The sequence below is a fragment of the Ranitomeya imitator genome, chromosome 2 (assembly GCF_032444005.1).
Source record: "Ranitomeya imitator isolate aRanImi1 chromosome 2, aRanImi1.pri, whole genome shotgun sequence".
Taxonomy (NCBI): domain Eukaryota; kingdom Metazoa; phylum Chordata; class Amphibia; order Anura; family Dendrobatidae; genus Ranitomeya; species Ranitomeya imitator.
In genome coordinates this window covers 371,194,674-371,218,905 of record NC_091283.1, presented here as the reverse complement: position 1 = coordinate 371,218,905, position 24,232 = coordinate 371,194,674, and the positions used below count along the sequence as shown (strand labels likewise).

Genomic DNA, 24,232 nt, shown 5'->3' with positions numbered 1-24,232 from the left:
CTGCTGTGCTGGTTGTCATGGTGCTGGATGAGGGGAAGTTTATGTGTGGGGTCAGGAGGGGTTTACAGGGTGGATGTAGCAGAGCCGTGTGTGTACGGAGCGGAGCCGTGTGTGTACGAGGTGTACGGAGAGGAGCCGTGTGTGTACGAGGTGTACGGAGCGGAGCCGTGTGTGTACGAGGTGTATGGAGCAGAGCCGTGTGTACGAGGTGTACGGAGCAGAGCCACGTGTCTACGAGGTGTACGGAGCAGAGCCGCGTGTGTACGAGGTGTACGGAGCAGAGCCGTGTGTGTACGAGGTGTACGGAGCAGAGCCACGTGTCTACGAGGTGTACGGAGCAGAGCCACATGTGTACGAGGTGTACGGAGCGGAGCCACATGTGTACGAGGTGTACAGAATGGAGCCGTGTGTGTATGAGGTGTGCGGAGCGGAACCGCGTGTGTATCATGTGTACGAAGCAGAGCGGCGTGTGTAAGAGGTGTACGGAGAGGAGCCGTGTGTATACGAGGTGTGCGGAGCCTTGTACGAGGTGTACGGAGTGGAGATATCTGCAGAGCTGTGTGTACAGAGCGGTGCTGTCAGTGTACCTGGAATGAATACTAGAGGTCGTCGGATACATTTACTCTACAGTAGCCGACATTCACCCCAAACCAGCCCATCAGTCTTCAGGTAGAGCAGGGTGATTTGTCCGTCCACAGAGCATATTTCCTGCCCTGGTCCAGCGCCTGCAGCTTTCCACCATTTCATCCGTTGCTTATCATTGTTCTGCTCAGCCGTGGGAACCAATGTTGTGAAGCTTCCGTGGGGGGCAGGCTTTGTGTTGAGGTTAATTCTAAAGGAGGTTTAGAGCTCTGCAGCTATGGAGTCAGCAGAGCCAACATTTATGCCTCAGCACTTCAATAATTTAGAGGTAATTAATTTATCCTGTCAGACACCCAACGTGAGGTCTTACGGTTGGGATTAACATTTGTTCCAAACAACAACTTTGACTTCTTCACTACAGCGAAAGATCTGCACTTATTCGTAAGGAAACTTATCCTGAAAAGATTGCACTCTGGTACATAACATGACTGGACCTCGGCAGTAAGGCAGAACAGGAGGCCATTCAAATCCTTGAAGATCTAGAGAGGGAAACATTCACACCTCCAGAGGTAAATTCCCTGCATCTGTTCTTCCCAAGTCCACCACGTTCCTTCCCTTCTCACTGTGTCCCCAGATAAACATATTCTGCAAGTTGGTGACAGAAGAACTAAAACAGTTCTCACAAATAGGATACATGAAACCTAACAAAGGCACAGCGCTAGGACTGTGTGACTTCAGGGCACTGAAAGATGTGGTCATTAAACCTGCAGATAAGGGGGGAACGTGGTTGTTTGGCCCATAAAGATGTATGAGCGGGAGGTTTTTAGGCAGTTAAAAATGATGCCTACACGCCCCTCTCACACAACAACCCTTTTGTCTTGTTCGCAAAGGGAGATATTTCTCATATTAGATAGAGCATATTCTCTGGGAATTATCACTAAGTAGGTCCAGTAGGGATTGTATATTCAGCACCCAATCATACCCACTTTCTATCTTTTGCCAAAGATTCATAAGGACCTTCGGGTTCCGCCTGGGCATCCTATTGTCTCTGGCGTGGGATGGCTATACGACCCAATTTGTAAATTTATTGAACACTAGCTGAAGAGCCCGGCGTTGCCTGGGCATAGTAAATATCTGTGGTTAGTTATATCACCTCACATCTCTTATTTTCCCATCATGCCTCTCATTTTCTCCCTAACACCTCTCATTTTCCCCCTCACTCCTCTCATTCCCCCCTAACACTTGTCATTTCGACCTCACATCTCTCATTTTCCGATCACTCCACTATTTTCCCTCACTCCTCTCATTTTGCACTCACACCTTTTCATTTTCACCTCACACCCCTCATTTTCACCTCAGTATATACATGTTTGTCATCTCCCTTATATATAGTATACACCTGTATGTCTTCTCTTGTATATAGTATATACCTGTATGTCATCTCCCCTATAAATAGTATATACCTGCTGTATGTAATCTCCTCCTGTATATTGTATATACCCATGTGTCATCTCCTCCTGTATAAAGTATATACCTGTATGTCATCACTTCTGTATATACTATATACCTGTATGTCATCTCCTTCTATATATAGTATATACCTGTATGTCATCTCCTGTATATTGTATATACCCATGTGTCATCTCCTCCTGTATAAAGTATATACCTGTATGTCATCACTTCTGTATATACTATATACCTGTATGTCATCTCCTTCTATATATAGTATATACCTGTATGTCATCTCCTGTATATAGTATATACCTGTATGTCATCTCCCCTGTATATAGTATATACCTGCTGTATGTCATCTCCTGTATATAGTATATACCTGTATGTGATCTCCTGTATATAGTATATACCTGTATGTCATCTCCCCTGTATATAGTATATATCTGCTGTATGTCATCTCCTCCTCTATATACCTATGTGTAATCTCCCCTTTTATATAGTATATACCTGTATGTCATCTCCTCCTGTATATAGTATAAACGTGTGTCATCTCCTCCTGTATATAGTATACACCTTTAAGTCATCTCCTCCTGTATATAGTATATACCTGTGTATCATCTGCTCCTGTATATAGTATATACCTGTGTGTCATCTCCACTGTATATAGTATATACCTGTGTGTCATCGCCCCTGTATATAGTATGTACCTGTATGTCATCTCCCCTGTATATAGTATATACCAGGTTGTCATCTCCTCCTGTATATAGTATATACCTGTATGTCATCTCCTCCTGTATATAGTACATACCAGGTTGTCATCTCCTCCTGTATATATATATATACCTGTATGTCATCTCCTCCTGTATATAGTATATACCTGTGTGTCATCTCCTCCTGCATATAGTATATACCTGTAAGCCATCTCCTCCTGTATATAGTATATACCTGTGTGTCATCTCCCCTGTATATAGTATATACCTGTGTGTCATCTCCTCCTGTATATAGTATATACTTGTGTCATCTCCTCCTGTATATAGTATATACCTGTGTGTCATCTCCTCCTGTATATAGTATATACCTGTTAGTCATCTCCTCCTGTATATAGTATATACCTGTGTGTCATCTCCTCCTGTATATAGTATATACCTGTGTCATCTCTCCTGTATATAGTATATACCTGTGTGTCATCTCCTCCTGTATATAGTATATATGTGTGTCATCTCCTCCTGTATTAGATCGCGTTCACACGTTATTTGGTCAGTATTTTTACCTCAGTATTTGTAAGCTAAATTGGCAGCCTGATAAATCCCCAGCCAACAGGAAGCCCTCCCCCCTGGCAGTATATATTAGCTCACACATACACATAATAGACAGGTCATGTGACTGACAGCTGCCGTATTTCCTATATGGTACATTTGTTGCTCTTGTAGTTTGTCTGCTTATTAATCAGATTTTTATTTTTGAAGGATAATACCAGACTTGTCTGTGTTTTAGGGCGAGTTTCATGTGTCAAGTTGTGTGTGTTGAGTGGCATGTGGTGACATGCGTGTAGCAACTTTTTGTGTGTCGAGTTGCATGTGACAGGCTAGTGTAGCAAGTTGTGTGCAGCAAGTTTTTCACATGGCGAGTTGCGCGTGGCAAGTTTTATGTGTGGTGCGTTTTGAGTATGTGCAAGTTTTGTGTGAGGCAACTTTTGCATGTGTTGCAACTTTTGTGCATGTGGCAATTTTTCCGCGTGTGCAAGTTTTGCGTGTGGCGAGTTTTCCATGAGGTGAGTTTTGCACGTGTGGCGAGTTTTGCATGAGCCTAGTTTTGCATGTGGCGAGTATTGCGCGTGGCGAGTTTTGAGCGGCGACTTTTGTGTTTCGACTTTTATGTGGCGAGGTTGGTGTATGTGTGGTGAAATGTGCGCTGAGGGTGATATGTGTTCAAGCATGTGGTAGTGTGTGGCGCATTTTGTGTGTGTGTTCATATCCCCGTGTGTGGTGAGTATCCCATGTCGGGGCCCCACCTTAGCAACTGTACGGTATACAATCTTTGGCACCATCGCTCTCACTCTTTAAGTCCCCCTTGTTCACATCTGGCAGCTGTCAATTTGCCTCCAACACTTTTCCTTTCACTTTTTCCCCATTATGTAGCTAGGGGCAAAATTGTTTGGTGAATTGGAAAGCGTGGGGTTAAAATTTCACCTCACAACATAGCCTATGCCGCTCTCGGGGTCCAGATGTGTGACTGTGCAAAATTTTGTGGCTGTAGCTGCGACGGTGCAGATGCCAATCCCGGACATACACACATACATACATACATACAGTGGGGCAAAAAAGTATTTAGTCAGTCAGCAATAGTGCCAGTTCCACCACTTAAAAAGATGAGAGGCGTCTGTAATTTACATCATAGGTAGACCTCAACTATGGGAGACAAACTGAGAAAAAAAAATCCAGAAAATAACATTGTCTGTTTTTTTAACAATTTATTTGCATATTATGGTGGAAAATAAGTATTTGGTCAGAAACAAAATTTCATCTCAATACTTTGTAATATATCCTTTGTTGGCAATGACAGAGGTCAAACGTTTTCTGTAAGTCTTCACAAGGTTGCCACACACTGTTGTTGGTATGTTGGCCCATTCCTCCATGCAGATCTCCTCTAGAGCAGTGATGTTTTTGGCTTTTCTCTTGGCAACACGGACTTTCAACTCCCTCCAAAGGTTTTCTATAGGGTTGAGATCTGGAGACTGGCTAGACCACTCCAGGACCTTGAAATGCTTCTTACGAAGCCACTCCTTCGTTGCCCTTGGCGGTGTGCTTTGGATCATTGTCATGTTGAAAGACCCAGCCACGTTTCATCTTCAATGCCCTTGCTGATGGAAGGAGGTTTGCACTCAAAATCTCACGATACATGGCCCCATTCATTCTTTCATGTACCCGGATCAGTCGTCCTGGCCCCTTTGCAGAGAAAAAGCCCCAAAGCATGATGTTTCCACCACCATGCTTTACAGTAGGTATGGTGTTTGATGGATGCAACTCAGTATTCTTTTTCCTCCAAACACGACAAGTTGTGTTTCTACCAAACAGTTCCAGTTTGGATTCATCAGACCATAGGACATTCTCCCAAAACTCCTCTGGATCATCCAAATGCTCTCTAGCAAACTTCAGATGGGCCCAGACATGTACTGGCTTAAGCAGTGGGACACGTCTGGCACTGCAGGATCTGAGTCCATGGTGGCGTAGTGTGTTACTTATGGTAGGCCTTGTTACATTGGTCCCAGCTCTCTGCAGTTCATTCACTAGGTCCCCCCGCGTGGTTCTGTGATTTTTGCTCACCGTTCTTGTGATCATTCTGACCCCATGGGGTGGGATTTTGCGTGGAGCCCCAGATCGAGGGAGATTATCAGTGGTCTTGTATGTCTTCCATTTTCTAATTATTGCTCCCACTGTTGATTTCTTCACTCCAAGCTGGTTGGCTATTGCAGATTCAGTCTTCCCAGCCTGGTGCAGGGCTACAATTTTGTTTCTGGTGTCCTTTGACAGCTCTTTGGTCTTCACCATAGTGGAGTTTGGAGTCAGACTGTTTGAGGGTGTGCACAGGTGTCTTTTTATACTGATAACAAGTTTAAACAGGTGCCATTACTACAGGTAATGAGTGGAGGAAAGAGGAGACTCTTAAAGAAGAAGTTACAGGTCTGTGAGAGCCAGAAATCTTGATTGTTTGTTTCTGACCAAATACTTATTTTCCACCATAATATGCAAATAAAATGTTAAAAAAACAGACAATGTGATTTTCTGGATTTTTTTTTCTCAGTTTGTCTCCCATAGTTGAGGTCTACCTATGATGTAAATTACAGACGCCTCTCATCTTTTTAAGTGGTGGAACTTGCACTATTGCTGACTGACTAAATACTTTTTTGCCCCACTGTACATACACACACATTCAGCTTTATATATTAGATTCAGCAAAAACTGTAGAAAAAACTAGGCACTCACCATCTGCTAATATTCAGTCTTTATTGTGCCACATGCCAAATGCAGAAATAGCAGGGAGAAACGTGATATAAATAGACGACAATCGTTTCGCGCTACTGCGCTTCCTCGGGTCTTGATGCAGAGTGTGAGTGAGAGGACTCTATATAGCAGAAACCACCACCAGGTGGCCACTCACTCACCTGCATAATCACAATCATACTAGTCTAATAAAAACATAAAAGTGATTAAAAACAATGTGAGAATAAGCACCTTACATAAATATGAAATCTTGAACATGAACTGTGCAACCAACATCATATTATATTGCCAACTCTCCATTATAAATATACTGACATATCCAGACTCTCGTTTAACCCCAAGGGTCCTGTAGCATTAACCCTCATGATCCACTTCCCCTCTCTTCTCAGAAGTAATTTATTATGATCTCCTCCTCGATCAGACAGAGCTACTCTTTCTAGTCCCGCAAATCTCAAAACTGACGAATCCCCTCCATGATGTGAACGCATATGTGATATTAACCGAGGGACACCCTTGCCAGTGCTGATCGAATTGAAGTGTTCTCTGAACCTCACAAACAACGGTCTAATAGTTTTCCCAATATAGTAAAATCCACATGGGCAGAACAAGGCATATACCACATATGTGGTCCTGCACGAAATAAACTGCTGCACTTTATGTGTGACAGGACCTAGCCTTATTAGTTTGTCAATCATGTGATACCCACAAAAATTGCAGTGACCGCATTTGTAGTTACCTTGAGGGGTCCCATCCTGAAGCCAATTAGATCGGGTTGTACTGATATTATTATGAACTAAAATGTCTTTTAAATTCTTACCCCGACGGCACGCAAATAAGGGGCCTCTGCTGGCCAGTTCAGTTAGTGCAGGATCTCTTTCTAAAATGTGCCAGTTCTTCCTGACTGCTGTTCTTATTGCTGAATCCAAGGGACCGAAGGTAAAACTGAAAGTAAATCTTTTCTGCCTTTTATCTTTATGTGCTCCCTGTGAGGATTTGACATCTGATTTGTCAGCCCTGACTAAGGCTTTATCTAAAGTTGACCGGGGATAACCTCTAGCACTGAACCTGTCATATAACTCACGGGTCTGTTGTCTGCATTTTTCGGAATCGCTGTTCACTCGTTTAAGGGTACCGTCACACAGTGGCACTTTGATCGCTAGAACGGCACGATCCGTGACGTTCCAGCGATATCCTTACGATCTCGCTGTGTCTGACACGCTACTGCGATCAGGGACCCCGCTGAGAATCGTACGTCGTAGCAGATCGCTTGAAACTTTATTTCGTCGCTGGATCTCCCGCTGACATCGCTGAATCGGCGTGTGTGACGCCGATCCAGCGATGTCTTCACTGGTAACCAGGGTAAACATCGGGTTGCTAAGCGCAGGGCCGCACTTAGTAACCCGATGTTTACCCTGGTTACCAGCGTAAACGTAAAAAAAACAAACACTACATACTTACCTTCCGTGTCTGTCCTCCGGCGCTGTGCTTCTCTGCACTGGCTGTAAGCGCCGGCCGTAAAGCACAGCGGTGACGTCACCGCTCTGCTTTCCGGCTGTCCGGCGCTCACACATTGCAGAGAAGCACAGCGCCGGAGGACAGACACGGAAGGTAAGTATGTAGTGTTTTTTTTTTTTACGTTTACGCTGGTAACCAGGGTAAACATCGGGTTACTAAGCGCGGCCCTGCGCTTAGTAACCCGATGTTTACCCTGGTTACCCGGGGACTTCGGGATCGTTGGTCGCTGGAGAGCGGTCTGTGTGACAGCTCTCCAGCGACCAAACAGCGACGCTGCAGCGATCGACATCGTTGTCGTATCGCTGCAGCGTTGTTTCAGTGTGACGGTACCCTAACCCTTAAAAACTGACTGAAGGGGAGGGAATCCTTCATATAATGTGGATGTGCGCTCCTATAGTGCAATAAGGAGTTAGTGGCTGTAATCTTACGAAAAATTTCTGTGTTTAACCTCCCCTCCTCTGCACTGACCTTCACATCCAAAAATTCCAAATTTAACCCCCCCAAAACTGAAGTGAACTTCAAAATCATGTTATTAGTCTGCTCTAGATGCTCAACAAAACTATTAAAAGTATGGTTGTCCCCATCCCAAATTATAAATACATCGTCCACAAAACGGAGGTAGAATTTGATATGTTTTAAGAAGGGATTGCTTTCCGTATACACATACCGATTTTCAAAAACCGCCAAAAACAGGTTGGTTAATGTACATTCCCTTTGTGGACGATGTATTCATAATTTGGGATGGGGACAACCATACTTTTAATAGTTTTGTTGAGCATCTAGGGTCATTAAGCACCAAATCTCTGGAACATAAATTGTTTAACCTGGCGGAAAGAGAGGTGAATCTCTTTTGGACGAACAATTCCCTGAAATCCTATGCGGACTGTGGCAGGGTCCCACGGGGACTAAGAGCGTATAATGATTTGTCCCAATTCAGAGATAACACACAATTTGTGAAAGCTTGGGAATCAATTTTACTTAAATGTTCCCAAGACCTCTTACAGCTAGTATTGCAGCAAAACATCACTAATTATGATATTGTTAAATCGGAGTTTATCAAAACTAAGGAAGAAATAAAAACTCGTTTAACGGAAAACCAATGGACTACTCTGGATAAGAAATTGGACAATAAGATGGTGGCAATCCAAGCGGATATAAAACAGCGTAAACGCGATAAATTTATACGCGACAAGACAGACTTTGATCAAGGACTGGTATTCTCTTGGAATAAAAATAGAAACGCACAAAACCACCGGAGATTTTCCAGACAAAGATCCAACAAGAATAATAAGTATAACAACAAAAAAATCTTCAAAAGAGATTATTTAACCACAGACTCTGATTCTAGTAACGCAGAGGAACCAGTAGCAACAACCAGCAGGAATCCCCAGGATCACTCTCCGTTACCAGCAGCCCCTTTAGACGCAGGACGCGCCGAGGGGGTAGGAAGTACAGATCAAGAGAATCTAAGGAAAAGGAAACAAGTTTCATGGAAACGACCCTCCCAGCAGCTGCACCAATAACAACGATTATCAATTTGACTTCTCATGAACTCAATGCGGCACATCAGTCACTTTTATCGAAAGGGTTAAATTTCTGTTTACCAGGAAAATTTGACATTGTCGAGTTTAAGATTGATTTGTTTAAGGCTGTAAGAAAGATTCACCTGTATAAGTCGTTTGCAACTTCATCTAGTATAGACACAAAGGTACACCCGGGGGAGGTTCCATGCACGGTGGGCCCTTTGGGGTTCATGGTAGATCATAACTCAGTTGACGATATTAATAAAGATGCACAACTATTGCTCAGTTTAACTGATCCAGATGTGACAATGCGTATATCTACATCCTATACTAATACACCCTTCACAGGAGGAGTGCCATCTACGTACAGTTAGGTCCATATATATTTGGACAGAGACAACATTTTTCTCATTTTGGTTATAGGCATTACCACAATGCATTTTAAACAAAACAATTCAGATGCAGTTGAAGCTCAGACTTTCAGCTTTCATTTGAGGGTATCCACATTAAAATTGGATGAAGGGTTTAGGAGTTTCAGCTTTTTTCTACAGTTTTTGCTATTTCATGGATTATATTTCTGTGGCAGCACCCAAGTTCTGTAAGTGGCATATACGCTGGATATCTGACACACACATGTACAGGTGTTTTCACTAGCGGTTGGTGCGGCAATCTGTTTTTCTTTTTGCTTATATATTAGATTATCTTCACCCTTTGGTCGACACACTGCCTTCTACGTTAGGGACACTACAGACGTCCTTCGGAGGCTTGACGGCTTCTCCCTGGAATGGGACATGATGCTGGTCATGGCAGATGTCGATTCCTTGTACACCTGTATCCAACATGAACATGGGCTCAAGGTGGTTGAGTGAGGTCTACCTGGGCACTAGCAATCTGGATCCATCACTGGATCCATCACTGCAGTCATTAATTCTGAAATTATTGAAATTTATTTTGACCCACAATTTTTTTACATTTAAAGATCGTTTTTTCCTGCAAAAGCGTGCAACCGCCATGGGCGCGGCCTGGGCGCTATCTTATGCAAACCTTTTTCTTGGATTCTGGGAGAGGGTGGTTTTTGGGGAAGACGCGCAGGCCCCCACCCAGGCATTATGCTGGTATCGCTACATTGATGACCTGCTTATCATCTGGTAGGGTACTGTTGAAGATCTACATGGGTTTATGGCACAAATAAACCAGAATTGTTAGAACATCTAACTTGCACATAAGTTTCATGGGAATTTTTGGATATCCAGATTGCTGTGTCAAGTGAGGACAGAATTCAGGCCGATGTCTATAGTAAGGAGACATTGGTCAATGCACTTTTGCATGCCACTTCTGCCTATACCCCGTCCACCATGCGTCCCGTTGGTTCAGTTCTTGCGGATCAGATGCCTATGTTCCACTGAGGAGCATTTTGAAACGTAGGCTGCTGACCTTTGGGACAGATTCATTGCTCAGGGCTACAGTGGACATTGCATTAAGAAAAGGCTACAAGCGGGCTAAGGCGTCCGACCGTGACCGCCTCCTGCCCAGCTCTAGGGGGATTACTGATGGGTTCCATAACATCAGGTTCATTTCCACTTACAATAATAGATGGGGGATTATTAGTAAAATTCTGAATACACATTGGCCCATCTTAAAGACTGAACCATCTTTGGGTAAGTTGCTACCTGAAAAACCCTTGTTAACTGCGAGGAGGAGTAGCAACTTGAAAGATTTATTGGCGATTTTTTGTTCATCAGATGGGAAACAGACATTTCAAATCAGGGAATATATTTCTTGCACCAGTGATTTTGTAGTCTATCATGCCACATGCCCTTGTGGCTTAATTTATGTGAGCTTCACCTCCCGCAAATTGTGGGTACGTATAAGGGATGTTAGGGACATTAGGGGGGCCCTAACTGTTGATGACATAGCGTCCCTGAAAACAGTTCCTCGCCATTTCAGGCTCAGACATGCCTGCAACCCTGACCTACTCAGGGTACGAAGTATCGATCGCGTCCATGGTGGAATCAGGGGTGGTGAGCTGAAGTTCAGGCTGTCTCAATTTGAATGCAGATGGATAGTTAATTGGGTACAATGACCCCTTCGGGTCTTAATTTTGAAAAAATTCAATGGGGGTAAAATTGGTGACATGTACTCTTATTCCATGGGCTGCAGAAAAAGGGGGAATTTGAGGGGAAAATTAAGAATCATTATACCACAGTGGTGGGGGACTGCGGTACTTGGTCCTGCCTCTGAAGCTTCAGCAGTGACGACAGACTCCGCTACCAGTGGGCTGTAGGATCCCCTTGAGGAAGAGTCGTCATCGCTGCCTGAAAATTGCTCTACTTCAGAGGCAGATTCTGTTTCACTGCCGGAGCAAAGCAGGCTGTATGCTCGCTCCGCGCTGAATGTTCTGCAGGCCATTTTTTTATTGCCAGGCTAATGAAAAACTAACCCTAATCTAACACTAGTATTTTTTCCTGCTAACCTTAACCCTAATACGTGTAACCCTAACCGCAAAAAAAAAATAAAAAATATATATATATATATATATATATATATATATATAAAAATATTTATTTGATAAATCTTCTAACAACAGGGATGTGGGAATTACGGAGAATGGGGGTGGGTAATTGGACGTTTTATGACTTTTTCAGACGCAGAAATTATTTTTTATAATTCTGACAGGGCAGCGCTTGAACTGTAGTCTATCTCTCTACTCTCCCCCCAAAAAAATACAAGAGAAAAGAGAGAGGTACAGCCCAAGTGCTGCCATATTTACTACTAAATATTGGTGGTTTAGATCACTGTGACAGATCCTATTACAGTAATCAAAACCCAGCAGCCAATGAGAAAATTCTCATCGGTTGCCGGGTACAGGCATGCAGATCTTGGCGGGCGCTCTGCACATGCGCTTACCACTTTCTGCCAGAGGAAGAAGGGGGGCCGGGGCACCAGGGGACAATGATCCGGTATGTAAGGTACTGTGGGGGCTTGGGGGACCCTATTTCTCTCTCCTCTGATGTGTGATCACGTTAGAAGAGAGAGAAATTAAATGGAAAAATTGCACTTTTTTTGCGGTCGCCGTTATACCGTAAAAACTCGCAACTCCGGGGTCGGTAAAAACCGACCCAAATCATGTTCTCTGTGGGTCTCAGCCACCCTAGTAGTTGAGATCCCAGGGAAATTCTGATGCTAAGGAGCACTAGAACCTTAAACCTCGGCATCGTTAAAAAGCATCGCTGTGGTTTAAATACCCTTGATTTCTGTTGCTCTTGAACCACACAGGTTCTGCAAATATGACAATCTATTTCAAATAAAGCCAAATTTGTCACATTGTGCCCCTTCCTGTCTGAGCCCTGCCGTTTGTCCGAACAGAACTTTTGGACTACACATGGGATATCGTCGCGCTCATAAGAAAGTGGTTAACAAATTTGTGGGGTTCACTTTTTGGTGTAATCTCTGACAAAAGTGAGAAATTAAGGTCTAAAACAAGATTTTTGTGAAAAAAAATTAACTTTTTCAATATGACCACCTAATGTTATCAAATTCTGTGTCATACATATGGGTTCAAATTGCTCAATATATCCCTAGATAATATCTTTGAGGGGTGTAGTTTCCAAAATAAGGTCAGTTGTTGGGGGTTTCTGCTGTTTAGACAAATCTCCAAACCTGACATGGCATCCACTCCTTCCATTCCGAACTCTGCCGTGCACCCAAACAGTGGTTTACCCCCACATATCGGGTGTGAGCATACTCAGGACAAATTGAACAACAACTTTGGCAGTCTAGTTTCTCCTGTTACCTTTGGGAAAATAAAAATTTGGGGGTGAAAAGATCATTTTTGTGGAAAAAAATGAAATTTTTTTATTTTCACGCCTCTACATTATAAACTTCTGTGAAGCACTTGGGGATTCAAAGTTCTCACCACACATTTAGATAAGTTCCTTGGGGGTCTACTTTCCAAAATGGTCTCACTTGTGGGGGGGTTCCACTGTTTAGTCACATCAGGGGCTCTCCAAACGTAACATGGTGTCCAATCTCAATTCCAGCCAATTCCGTGTTGAAAAAGTCAAACAGCGCTCCTTCCCTTTCTAGCTCTGCCGTACGCCCAAACAGTGGTTTATGCCCACCTATGGGGTTTCGGCATGTTCAGGAAAAAAAATTTGTGGTTAATTTTCTCTTTTTACACTTGTGAAAATAAAAAGAATTGGTTCTGAAGTAAAATGTTTGTGAAAAAAAAGTTAATGTTCATTTTTTCCTTCCACATTGCTTCAGTTCCTGTGAAGCACGTAAAGGGTTAATAAATTTATTGAATGTGGTTTTGAGCACCTTGAGGGGTGCAGTTTTTAGAATGGTGTCACTTTTGGGTATTTTCTGTCATGTACACTGCTCAATGTGACTTCAAGTGTGATGTGGTCCCTAAAAAAAATGGTTTTGCAAATTTTGTTGTAAAAATGAGTCATAATTGTGTATTGGTGTGCCTGGAAGCCGTGAATGACAATTCAGCTGTCCAATCTAGGACACAGGCATGATGAGCTGTCAGTATGGTGGACAGCTCAGCAGTCCAATCAGAGTGGCAATTCAGCTATCCAATCATGGTCGGGGCTCTTTGTGCTCTGTGTTCCCGTATTTGATCTTTGTTGCCAAACCTTAGACCTTGCCTTTGATCTTCCCTTTGCCTTATTGATATTCTACCTTCCTGGAATTCTGACCTCGGACTGTGAAAAGATTATGCCATTGCCTTGCCCCTTTATTTAAGATGATACCAAAAGACAAACACAGTATAGCCCAACAGTCCCTTTAATATGAAGAGAAGAAAATAAATAGAAGAAATCTGAGAGGATCTGGACTGGTAACCTAATGCTGAGGTCACACTTGCGAGTGTGATGCGCGAGTCTCTCGCATCAATACCCAGCACTGGTGCTGTTACTCAGACCGGAGCGTGCGCCTGCATGTATTTCTATGCAGCTGCATGCTCCAGTCCGAGTGCTGGCGGCAGTGCCGGGCATTGATGCGAGAGACTCGCTCAAGTTTCTCACATCACACTCGCAAATGTGACCCCAGCCTAAAATGCATTTTTCAATAGGTTCTACCAGGCAGCGTTGTCCTATGTGCTAGATTATCACGATTACCAAAATGGTCAACCTTTTAGAGCTTTTGTCACGCAGCAAAGTTGAGCGTATACCAAATATTGTGTGACAGAGTAAAAATATTAAATGAAAGAGGATCCACTGGATGTTAACAACGAAAGGGTACTAAGCAACATCAAATTTTCCTTTCAAATGGTGTGTAGATGCCATAAAATATCTGTGAGTCCTCATTCCTTCTGACCATCCAAACTTTTTTCTCTTAATTAACAAAAACTTTTAGACCTAACTCTTAAAGGGACTCTGTCACCTGAATTTGGAGGGAACAATCTTCAGCCATAGGGGCGAGGTTTTCGGGTGTTTGATTCACCCTTTCCTTACCCGCTGGCTGCAATATTGGATTGAAGTTCATTCTCTGTCCTCCATAGTACACGCATGCGCAAGGCAAGATTGCTTGTGCAGGCATGTACTACGGAGGACAGAGAATGAACTTCAATCTTATATTGCAGCCAGCATGCAGCCAGCGGGTAAGGAAAGGGTGAATCAAACACCCGAAAACCCCGCCCCTATGGCTGAAAATTGTTCCCTCCAAATTCAGGTGACAGAGTCACTTTAAGGACTTCGGATTATTTAGCAAACTGAGATTATCATGGTTTGGAAGCATGAATGCCATTAAAATGAATATACTACCGCGATTTCTATATATTTTTCAGACCACACCTGTGTCTCCTCCCAGCAGTTTTATTTTCATAGTTTCATAGTTATTAAGGTTGAATGAAGACTTTAAGTCCATCTAGTTCAACCCATAGCCTAACCTAACATGCCCTAACATGTTTTATAAGCTTTGTGCTGCTATGATAAGATTTATGTGGGGGCAATCTAGACCTAGAATTAGTATGCAAACATTTGCACGCCCTGAAGTAGCGGTGGCGAATCTATGGCACTTGTGCCAGAGGGGGCATGCAGAGCCCTCCTGATGGGCACATGCAGCATCTCTTCAAAACTAGCACCGCCACCACTCTCCTAAGCCCGCTTGTAATCATCCTCATCACTAGTGCCGAGGCCACTCTCCTCTGCTCCCAACTCTCCCATCAGACCGAGCGCCGTTCTATCAGTCTGCGCACATGCGGAAGATGGGGATCTCGCCCAGGCTGAGGACGGGGATGGCACGTGGGCTGAGGAGAGTGGCAGTGCTATTTCCAAGATGGCGCATGTGCCCACAGGTAGGACTGATATATGAAGAGACCAGATCAGCGTTGGAACGAGCAGAGGTGAGTTTTTTTTTTTTTTTTAACTGTGAGGCCTTTATACAGTATGGAGCATCATATGGGGCCATTATACAGTATACAGCATCATGTATGGCCATTATACAGTATGGAGCACTATGTGTAGCAATTGTACAGTATGGAGCATCATGTAAGGTGATTATACAGTATAGAGCATTATGTGCAGACATTCTACAATATGGAGCACTATGTGTGGCCATTATAAAGTATGGAGCATCATGTGGGGACATTATACAGTATGGAGAATCATGTGGGGCCATTATACAGTATGGAGCGTCATGTGGGGTCATTATACAATATGAAGCATCATGTGGGGCCATTATACAGTATGGAGCATCATGTGTGGCCACTTTGCAGTATGGAGCACTATGTGTGGCCCTTATACAGTATGGTGCATCTTGTGTGGCCATTATACAGTATGGAGCACTATATGTGGCCATTATACAGTATGGAGCATCATGTGGGGACATTATACAGTATGGAGCGTCATGTGGGGCCATTTCACAGTATGCAGCATCATGTGTGACCATTATACAGTATGGAGCATCATGTGAGGCCATTATACAGTAGAAAGCACTATGTGGGGCCATTCTACTGTATGGAGGACTACTTGAGGCCATTGCACTGTATGGAGCATTATGTGGGGCTATTATACAGTTTGAAGCCTTATGTGGGATCATTATTCAGTCTGGAGCGCTATGTGCGGCCATCATACAGAATGGAGCATCATGTGGGGCCATAATACTGTATGGAAGGCAATGCAGGGCCCCGTTATACTGTATAGAGCATTATGTGGAGCCCATAACACTTTATGCAGGACAATGTAGGGCCCATTACACTCTATGGAGCACTATGTGACGCCTATTACACTGTATGGAGGACTATGTGGAACCATTGTACTGTAAGGAGGACATTTTGTGCACATTATATTGTATGGAGAGCTGTGTGGGGATTATGTTTGGAGAATCACACTGTGATGGGGTCCTCATTCTTTGTTGGGGGAATTGAGGGAGGGGGATAAAGTAGGGTCATCATACTGTGTATGGAGGAATACTGTGTTTATGTATCCTTTAAATATTTATATCCGGCCATTGGGCCATATGCTATTTACTGCTGTTACTGTTACATAACATTATATTACACTATAATTTCAAAAGTTAATCGTTTTATTAGATAAGGAAAAACATCCTCAATTGTTGACATTTTTATTTTAACAAATATCAAGGTTGTTGGCATGCGACTTTGTCAAAGCTTTCAATTTTGTTCCTCTGTGTACTTAGCTTGACATCTTATGCTTAAAGGGTTTGTTTTCATCATGATAAAGGGTTAAAACTGCAAAGAGGTTGTAAGAAACAAACATCTTACCCTGTTAAACATCCTGTTACCCTGTTAAACATCCCTCACCTACTGTATCCTCACCCATCCCTTGTAGATTGTGAGCCCTCGCGGGCAGGGTCCTCTCTCCTCCTGTACCAGTTGTGACTTGTATTTTTCAAGATTATTGTACTTGTTTTATTATGTATACCCCTCCTCACATGTAAAGCGCCATGGAATAAATGGCGCTATAATAATAAATAATAATAATAATAATAATCTTGGCAACTTTACTTTTGAATAAAAATCCCCTTCATTCTCAAGAACAGACCTCCACTGCAGTTGGTAGCTAGTATCTTAAGCTTGGAGTGCAGCGCTTACAAGCTCATTGCTATAGACGCTATAGCGCGCTAATGTAGGAGTTGTTTTTCTAATCTCAGTATTCCGGTTAAATTGATATGTTGACACTTTGTGATAAATAAGTGGGTTTTAGATAGCAGTTTGGGCACTCGGTCTCTAAAAGGTTCACCATCACTGCCCTAAAGCATTGGGTGGTGCAGGGCTTCCTAACTTGAAAACATACTTCCAAGCCTCTACTATAGCTCTTTTTATAGATTGGAATTTTTCCCCTGGTAAGAAGCAATGGGTTGAGATTGAGCAAGAAGTTGGGGAGATACCTTTAGAGCACTTGCTGTGGATGCCCTGGACAGAGGCTTCCAGGCTGGGTTGCATAAATAATTTAACAGTAGAAACACTCAAAATATGGCACAGTTTCTGTAAGGGAAAATTTCCCTCTGGTAGTATCAGTCCTGTTACATCACTTTTTTTTTACTCCTTCATTTGAGGGTTATTTTAGAGAGTCTTTTCTCGGTTAGAGGGCAGTGGAGCACACCTGTATGCATCATGTTCTTATTAATGGTAAGTTGCCCGCATTCAATTCTCTGCAGGCTCAGTACCCATCCAAAGTCCTTTCTTGGTTTAAATAGCCACAATTGCAATCTTTTATATATTCTAAGGGTCTAAACCGCTTATGCCATTTCACACCTTCCCCTTTTGTAAAACTATTTTTACAGGAACCTCCACCTAAGCATGTGATTTCAGTTTTATACAACTACCTAATCAGAGAGGGATGCGGGGGGAAAATGGGCTACCAGTTGGCATGGGAAGGGAAACTTGGGGAATCGTTATCTCAGTCGGAGTGGGAGACAGTTTATGTGTAAATAGAAATCCTATCAATTACTTGCCCTGCCCAGGAAAAAACTATAAAATTATTACAAGATAGTATCATTATCCCTCAATATTGCATGCTATTTTTCCATCTGTTCCTGACACATGTTGGCGACGTGGAAGAGATAGTGGTAATATGATACACATATGGTGGGATTGCAGTAGAATCAAGCCATTCTGGGAAAAGTTTTTTTCAAATTACTCTTTGGTTACAGAAGTCTGGAGTTCAGCCCCAAGACCGTTCTTCTTTCTATTTTTCCCTCTTCAATTGGTTCTCAAAAGAAGGATAGTCTCCGATTTTATTTAACTGCAGCGCGGTCAGTGATTCCAAGACATTGGAAAACAACCCATATTCTCCTAATGTTGGAATGGTTTGCCAAGATGGTTAATATTTGTAGGACGTAAGCTCTAGACACGGTGATAGATTTAGGAGATTGTGGAGCCACTGGATCCTGTTTCAGGACTCAGTGGCTTTTTAGAAACTATTCCAATAGATGGGTCTTTCTCTTGTGAGGTGTTTCTGGGTTCTTGCTGTGTGCCTACCTCAAGATTGCTGCCTCATTTTCCTCATCTTTCCCTCCCTCCCTTTTTCCATACCTCTTCTCCCTTCCCTCTCCTCCTTCGTAATCCTCCTACCCTCCCTAAAAAATGTTATTTAATTCTTTTTTTTTTTGTTTTCGCTTTCCCTCTTTCTCTTTCTAACCTCTATGTTGGAATTTTCAGAATAATTTTTCATTTGCGGTTATTAAAATTTAGGTTGTTTCTTTTTTTGCAGCAACCTGTTTATATTTCTGCATGAATATTGTTATCATTACAAGTTTTGTTAAGTCCTGCTTATTTGATCATAATATATTTGGTCATATGTTATTTTTTTTGTATTTTCAAAACTGATTAATAAAAACAAATTGAACATAACAACGAAAAGGGTGAAAGGAGAATATGAAGAATCACCATGATAAACAGGCAGTGCACATTGTAGGCAAAAGCAATGCCACTGATGCTCCAACTGATGTGTGCAGAGGTCATTCAGTTTTTCCCGCATGTGTGCTATCCGTGATACTCATAAATAACACTCACATCCATTATAGTTTCTGGGGTAGTTCACATGCCCCAATTTTTCCTTGGAAGGAATGGTCCACAAAAGGCACAGAAACGTGTCTGACAAAGATCATAATTTTGGATCACCAATGCTAGTCTATGGAACTGTGAAAACATCGGACAGCACTCGGATGCCATTTGTGTTCTCTTTCTTTTTCATGTACTGTTTGATTAAAAAAAAGCTTAGGAAATTGCACTAAGTTTTTTTTTTACATCTGAGAAAAACTGATAACAACTCTGACCAAAACTCTAATGACAGTAATGATGAAACTTTGACCATTCAAGAAAATTCACGTCTGAATGAGAAATTAAAGAAATAAACAGATTCAATTTCTTGCCACATATGCTAAAAGATATTAAGCCTGCATGGGCCAAAATTCCTGCATTTCATTTTTTTGTGACAACAAATTGCTGCACTTAGAAAAGCCATAGGAGGTCCAACATTTTAATAGATGGGTGTATCTAATAAAGTGCTCAATCAGATTATAGATGCTTTATTTCCATTGTTGGATGACTAATGTAAGAAATTACAGATTAACATCTGTTATCAAAAATCATTTAGTGCTTTAAACAGTTTTCCATTTCTCTTGTATGACAACATGTAAATTTACACTGACTTTAACTCGTGCAATTTGCCAAGTAAATGATTTAAAAGAAAGTGGCCATCTACCCGTGTGATTTCTCGTAGTAAAAAAATGAAATATGTAAGAACATTTTCCCAACAGTTTGAAAATGAAAATTACTTCTCCCCTGCGTGACACCTCTGATGTGTAACTAGATTTGATGTGTTTGTAAAACATTTCCCACATTCTGATCAGAAAAATGACTTCTCCCCGGTGTGAATCTTCAGATGTCTAGTAAGAGTTGTCTTCCGATTAAAACATTTTCCACATTTAAAACATGAAAATGGTTTCTCCCCTGTGTGAATCTTTGCATGCAAGACTAAAGCTGATTTGTGCTTAAAACATTTTCCACATACTAAACATGAAAATGGCTTCTCACCTGTGTGAATTGTCTGATGCTTAGCAAGATCAGATTTTGCAGCAAAGCATTTCCCACATTCTAAACATGAAAATGGCTTCTCCCCTGTGTGAATTCTCTGATGTCTAACAAGATCTGATTTTTCTGTAAAACATTTCTCACATGCTGAACATGAAAATGGCTTCTCCCCTGTGTGAATTTTCAGATGTGTAGCAAGAGTTGTTTTCCGATTAAAACATTTTTCACATTCTGAACATGAAAATGGTTTCTTCCCTGTGTGAATCTTTTCATGCAAGACTAAAACTGATTTGTGCTTAAAACATTTCCCACATACTGAGCATGAAAACTGCTTCTCCCCTGTGTGAATTGTCTGATGCTTAGTAAGATCAGATTTTGAAAAAAAGCATTTCTCACATTCTAAACATGGAAATGGCTTTTCCCCTGTGTGAATTCTCTGATGTCTAACAAGATCTGATTTCTCTATAAAACATTTTCCACATTCTGAACATGAAAATGGCTTCTCCCCTGTGTGAATTTTCATATGTGAAGCAAGATTGGTTTTCCAATTAAAACATTTTCCACATTCTGAACATGAAAATGGTTTCTCCTCTGTGTGAAATCTCTGATGTGTAACAAGATGTGATTTAATTGTAAAACATTTCCCACATTCTAAACATGAAAATGGCTTTTCCCCTGTGTGAATTCTCAGATGTATAGCAAGATTTGCTTTCCGATTGAAATATTTCCCACATTCGGAACATGAAAATGGCTTCTCCCCTGTGTGAATTTGCTGATGCTTAGTAAGATCAGATTTCGTAGAACAACATTTCCCACATTGTGAACAGGAAAATGGCTTCTCCCCTGTGTGAATTTTCTGATGCCTAACAAGAGCTGATTTGTCTGAAAAACATTGCCAACATTCTGAGCATGAAAATGGCTTCTCACCTGTGTGAATTCTCTGATGTTTAGTAAGATCATATTTTGTTATGCAACATTTTCCACATTCTGAACATGAGAATGAATAATCACCTGTGTGAATTCTCTGATGTTTAGTGAGATCAGATTTTGTTGCATAACATTTCCCACATTGTGAGCATGAAAATGGCTTCTCCCCTGTGTGAGTTCTCAGATGTCTAGCAAGATTTGTTTTCCGATTGAAATATTTCCCACATTCTGAACATGAAAATGGCTTCTCCCCAGTATGAATTTGCAGATGTTTAATTAGCTCATATTTAGTAGAACAACTTTTCCTACACTGTGAACATGAAAATGGCTTCTCTCCTGTATGAATTTTCTGATGTCTAGCAAGAGTTGATTTGTCTGCAAAACATTTCCCACATTGTAAACATGAAAATGGCTTCTCCCCAGTGTGAATTCTCTGATGTTTAGTAAGATCATATTTTGTTATACAAAATTTTCCACATTCTGAGCATGAAAATGGCCGCTCCCCTCTGTGAATTCTCTGATGTTTAGTAAGATCAGATATTGTTGCATAATATTTCCCACATTGTGAACATGAAAATGGCTTCTTTCTTCTGTATGCTCTTTGATGTTCACCATCCCTTTTGCTATATTTGTCTTGCTTAAGAAGAACTGGAGGTATGTCTGGTATAATGGGATGCTCTTCAAAGGTGTCAGATGTGATACCATGATCATTTGCATTAAAATTTGAAAATATTAAATATTTCTCTGAGATCATGGTCCAGTTATCTGTAAAAAAAAAATACAAGAAATGTATATATATATATATATATATATATATATATATATATATATATATATATATATATATATATATATATATTTCAATAGACATTGAATCATTACTAGAAATTGATGTTGGCTTGCTCCGGAACCACCTCCTGCCTAACTTCTTTGCATGACCTGGATCATTTTTGACTTGATAATGTGTAAAATGCCAGTCCACGACGTAACTCCTATGTCCCAGATAATCCCTGCAGTGAAGTCCAAATCGTAGTTAAAGGGTGACACTCAAGAATTCCTTCACCCACTGTCTGTTTTGGCCAGCATTAGGCTATCCACAGCTTGCACCATTTTGCTGGTAAGCATGATCATAACAGAATAACTGACCAATACAATTTAAGGGGTTGTTGCCTTTTAAATATGGCCATCGCTGCATTTTGCCATAGAAACTGTGGTGGACTTCCCTTCCTGGGGTTCACTGGTGAGTCTCTGCCACTGCTCCCGATGTCTTGTATTGACTTTGACACTCAATCCTCATTGACAGTGCGGCAGCCAATTAGTCAGCTCACTGGTTGCTGTGCTGTTGAAATGATGTCAGACAGACAAGCAATGCTAGACTTTGGAAGCAGCAGCAGAGACCTTCCACAATATGTCAAACTAGCAACACTCCTCAACATTGAAATTGCAAAACCCGGAAGAAAAAGTTCTGGAATTATGGAAATCAATGGATTTAAAAACTTGTTAGTAATATATAAATAAAATTGAAATAAAATTTTCAAAACATCTCAATTTTTTTAGTATTGAAACCCCCAAAAATATATAACTGAATCAAATGTCATAAGTACATAAGCATCAAAAACTTTATTAAATCTTGATTAAAGAACACTTTCATTAAAAAAATTGTAAATATACCGTCCAAAAATGGAAACACACATGCAAAATAAAACTGCAGGTGTGCAGATCATGTATCACAACCATTAAAGTATACAGAAAAATAAGTATGCAGAGGGGTTAAATAACCATTAAACAGTGGATTGATAGACAAATTAGTGCATATAGTCATTAAAGATCAATCCATACTAAATAGTACATATCTCTCCTTGTAACGGTTACAGTACCCAGTATTTTAGTACACATGGACTGATACCAAGAATGAACAATAGATAAAGTGCTTAGTGCTGTATAAACCAATCTATATAGCTGCCACTGAATGGTTAATATGCCTGTGCATAAAGGGCTTACCAATTAGCCATGCCCCATACTAGATACATGTTAGAGGTGGAAAAAATGGAGGTAATACATAACCTGCACGTGCAGTCCTGAAGGCCCCAACGCGCGTTTCGCGTCTTGCTTCTTCCGGGGGAACTGTGATGTGATATGCACTACTCTGTCTATCAATCCACTGTTTAATGGTTATTTAACCCCTCCACATACTTATTTTTCTGTATACTTTAATGGTTGTGATACATGATCTGCACACCTGCAGTTTTATTTTGCATGTGTGTTTCCATTTTTGGATGGTATATTTACAATTTTTTAATGAAAGTGTTTTTTAATCAAGATTTAATAAAGTTTTTGATGTTTATGTACTTATGACATTTGCTTCCGTTATATATTTTTTGGGGTTTCTTTAGAAGTTTTTGGAAGATTCATTTATATAGGCCTGGTTTAAACTATATTTTTCAGTATTGAGTATGAGCACATTGTGCAAAAATAACTTGCTCGCTTTAGTAGCTATTAATGAGGTTATTAATGGTCATCTTAGGAATGTGCTGCTGCAATGAATACACTTTGGCAAGAAAATCTTCAAAATCTCTGCTGGCAGCTCCCTTTGCAATTGATATCTCAGCAACAATAATGGGGAAAAAGTAAATCCAGGAAATTCCCAAAACATATACCAACTTGCTCTTGGTCTGGTTGGAGGAAACCATAATATTTGATGATGTTGATGGAGAATCGGGTATTGTGAGGATTGAAATGTTGGCCGTTATATTGACGGTGTCTTTATAATAATTGCAAGGCACAGCAAAAGAATTTGTCATTAGACTTAACCCCATAAGCTTGTGTTTTACCTATGAATATAGTTGTACAAGTCTGCCTTTTCTAGACATTTTGATCAGAAAGTAACTTGTACCCGCAGGAAATCAACATTCACCAATTCTCTCCTAAGGTGGGAGAGCAATTACCCGAAACAATGTGATGATCTACCATATCACCCATATCGCTTTACAATTGCCAACCAATGATGTCTCAGATGTACTGGATGGGAGAAAAGTCCAGAGACGCTGAAGGTCATGGGAGCACATTTAGGCCAAGCAGGCTGCTCACAATAGCACAAGCAACATGTGGCCTGAGGTTGTCGTGTGTACTGAAAAACGGCTGTTGTGATACTTTGAAGAATTGGCCATACCACTGCTTCCACATTCAAATCAATGTATGGCTGAGTTATTAGTGTACCTGGAATGAAGATT

At 41.3% G+C, this 24,232-nt stretch overlaps 1 protein-coding gene across 1 annotated transcript in view; it reads right to left on the bottom strand.

Annotated features, from left to right (window-relative positions):
* LOC138663959 (zinc finger protein 585A-like) overlaps positions 1-24,232 on the bottom strand; it is a 74,069-nt gene that overhangs the window by 20,411 nt on the left and 29,426 nt on the right. The window contains exons 7-8 of the mRNA XM_069750348.1: positions 19,959-21,767; positions 11,758-11,769 (exon numbers count right to left, since the gene is read on the bottom strand). Coding sequence (XP_069606449.1) covers positions 11,758-11,769; positions 19,959-21,767 — 1,821 coding nt within the window. The remainder of the gene's footprint in view (positions 1-11,757; positions 11,770-19,958; positions 21,768-24,232) is intronic.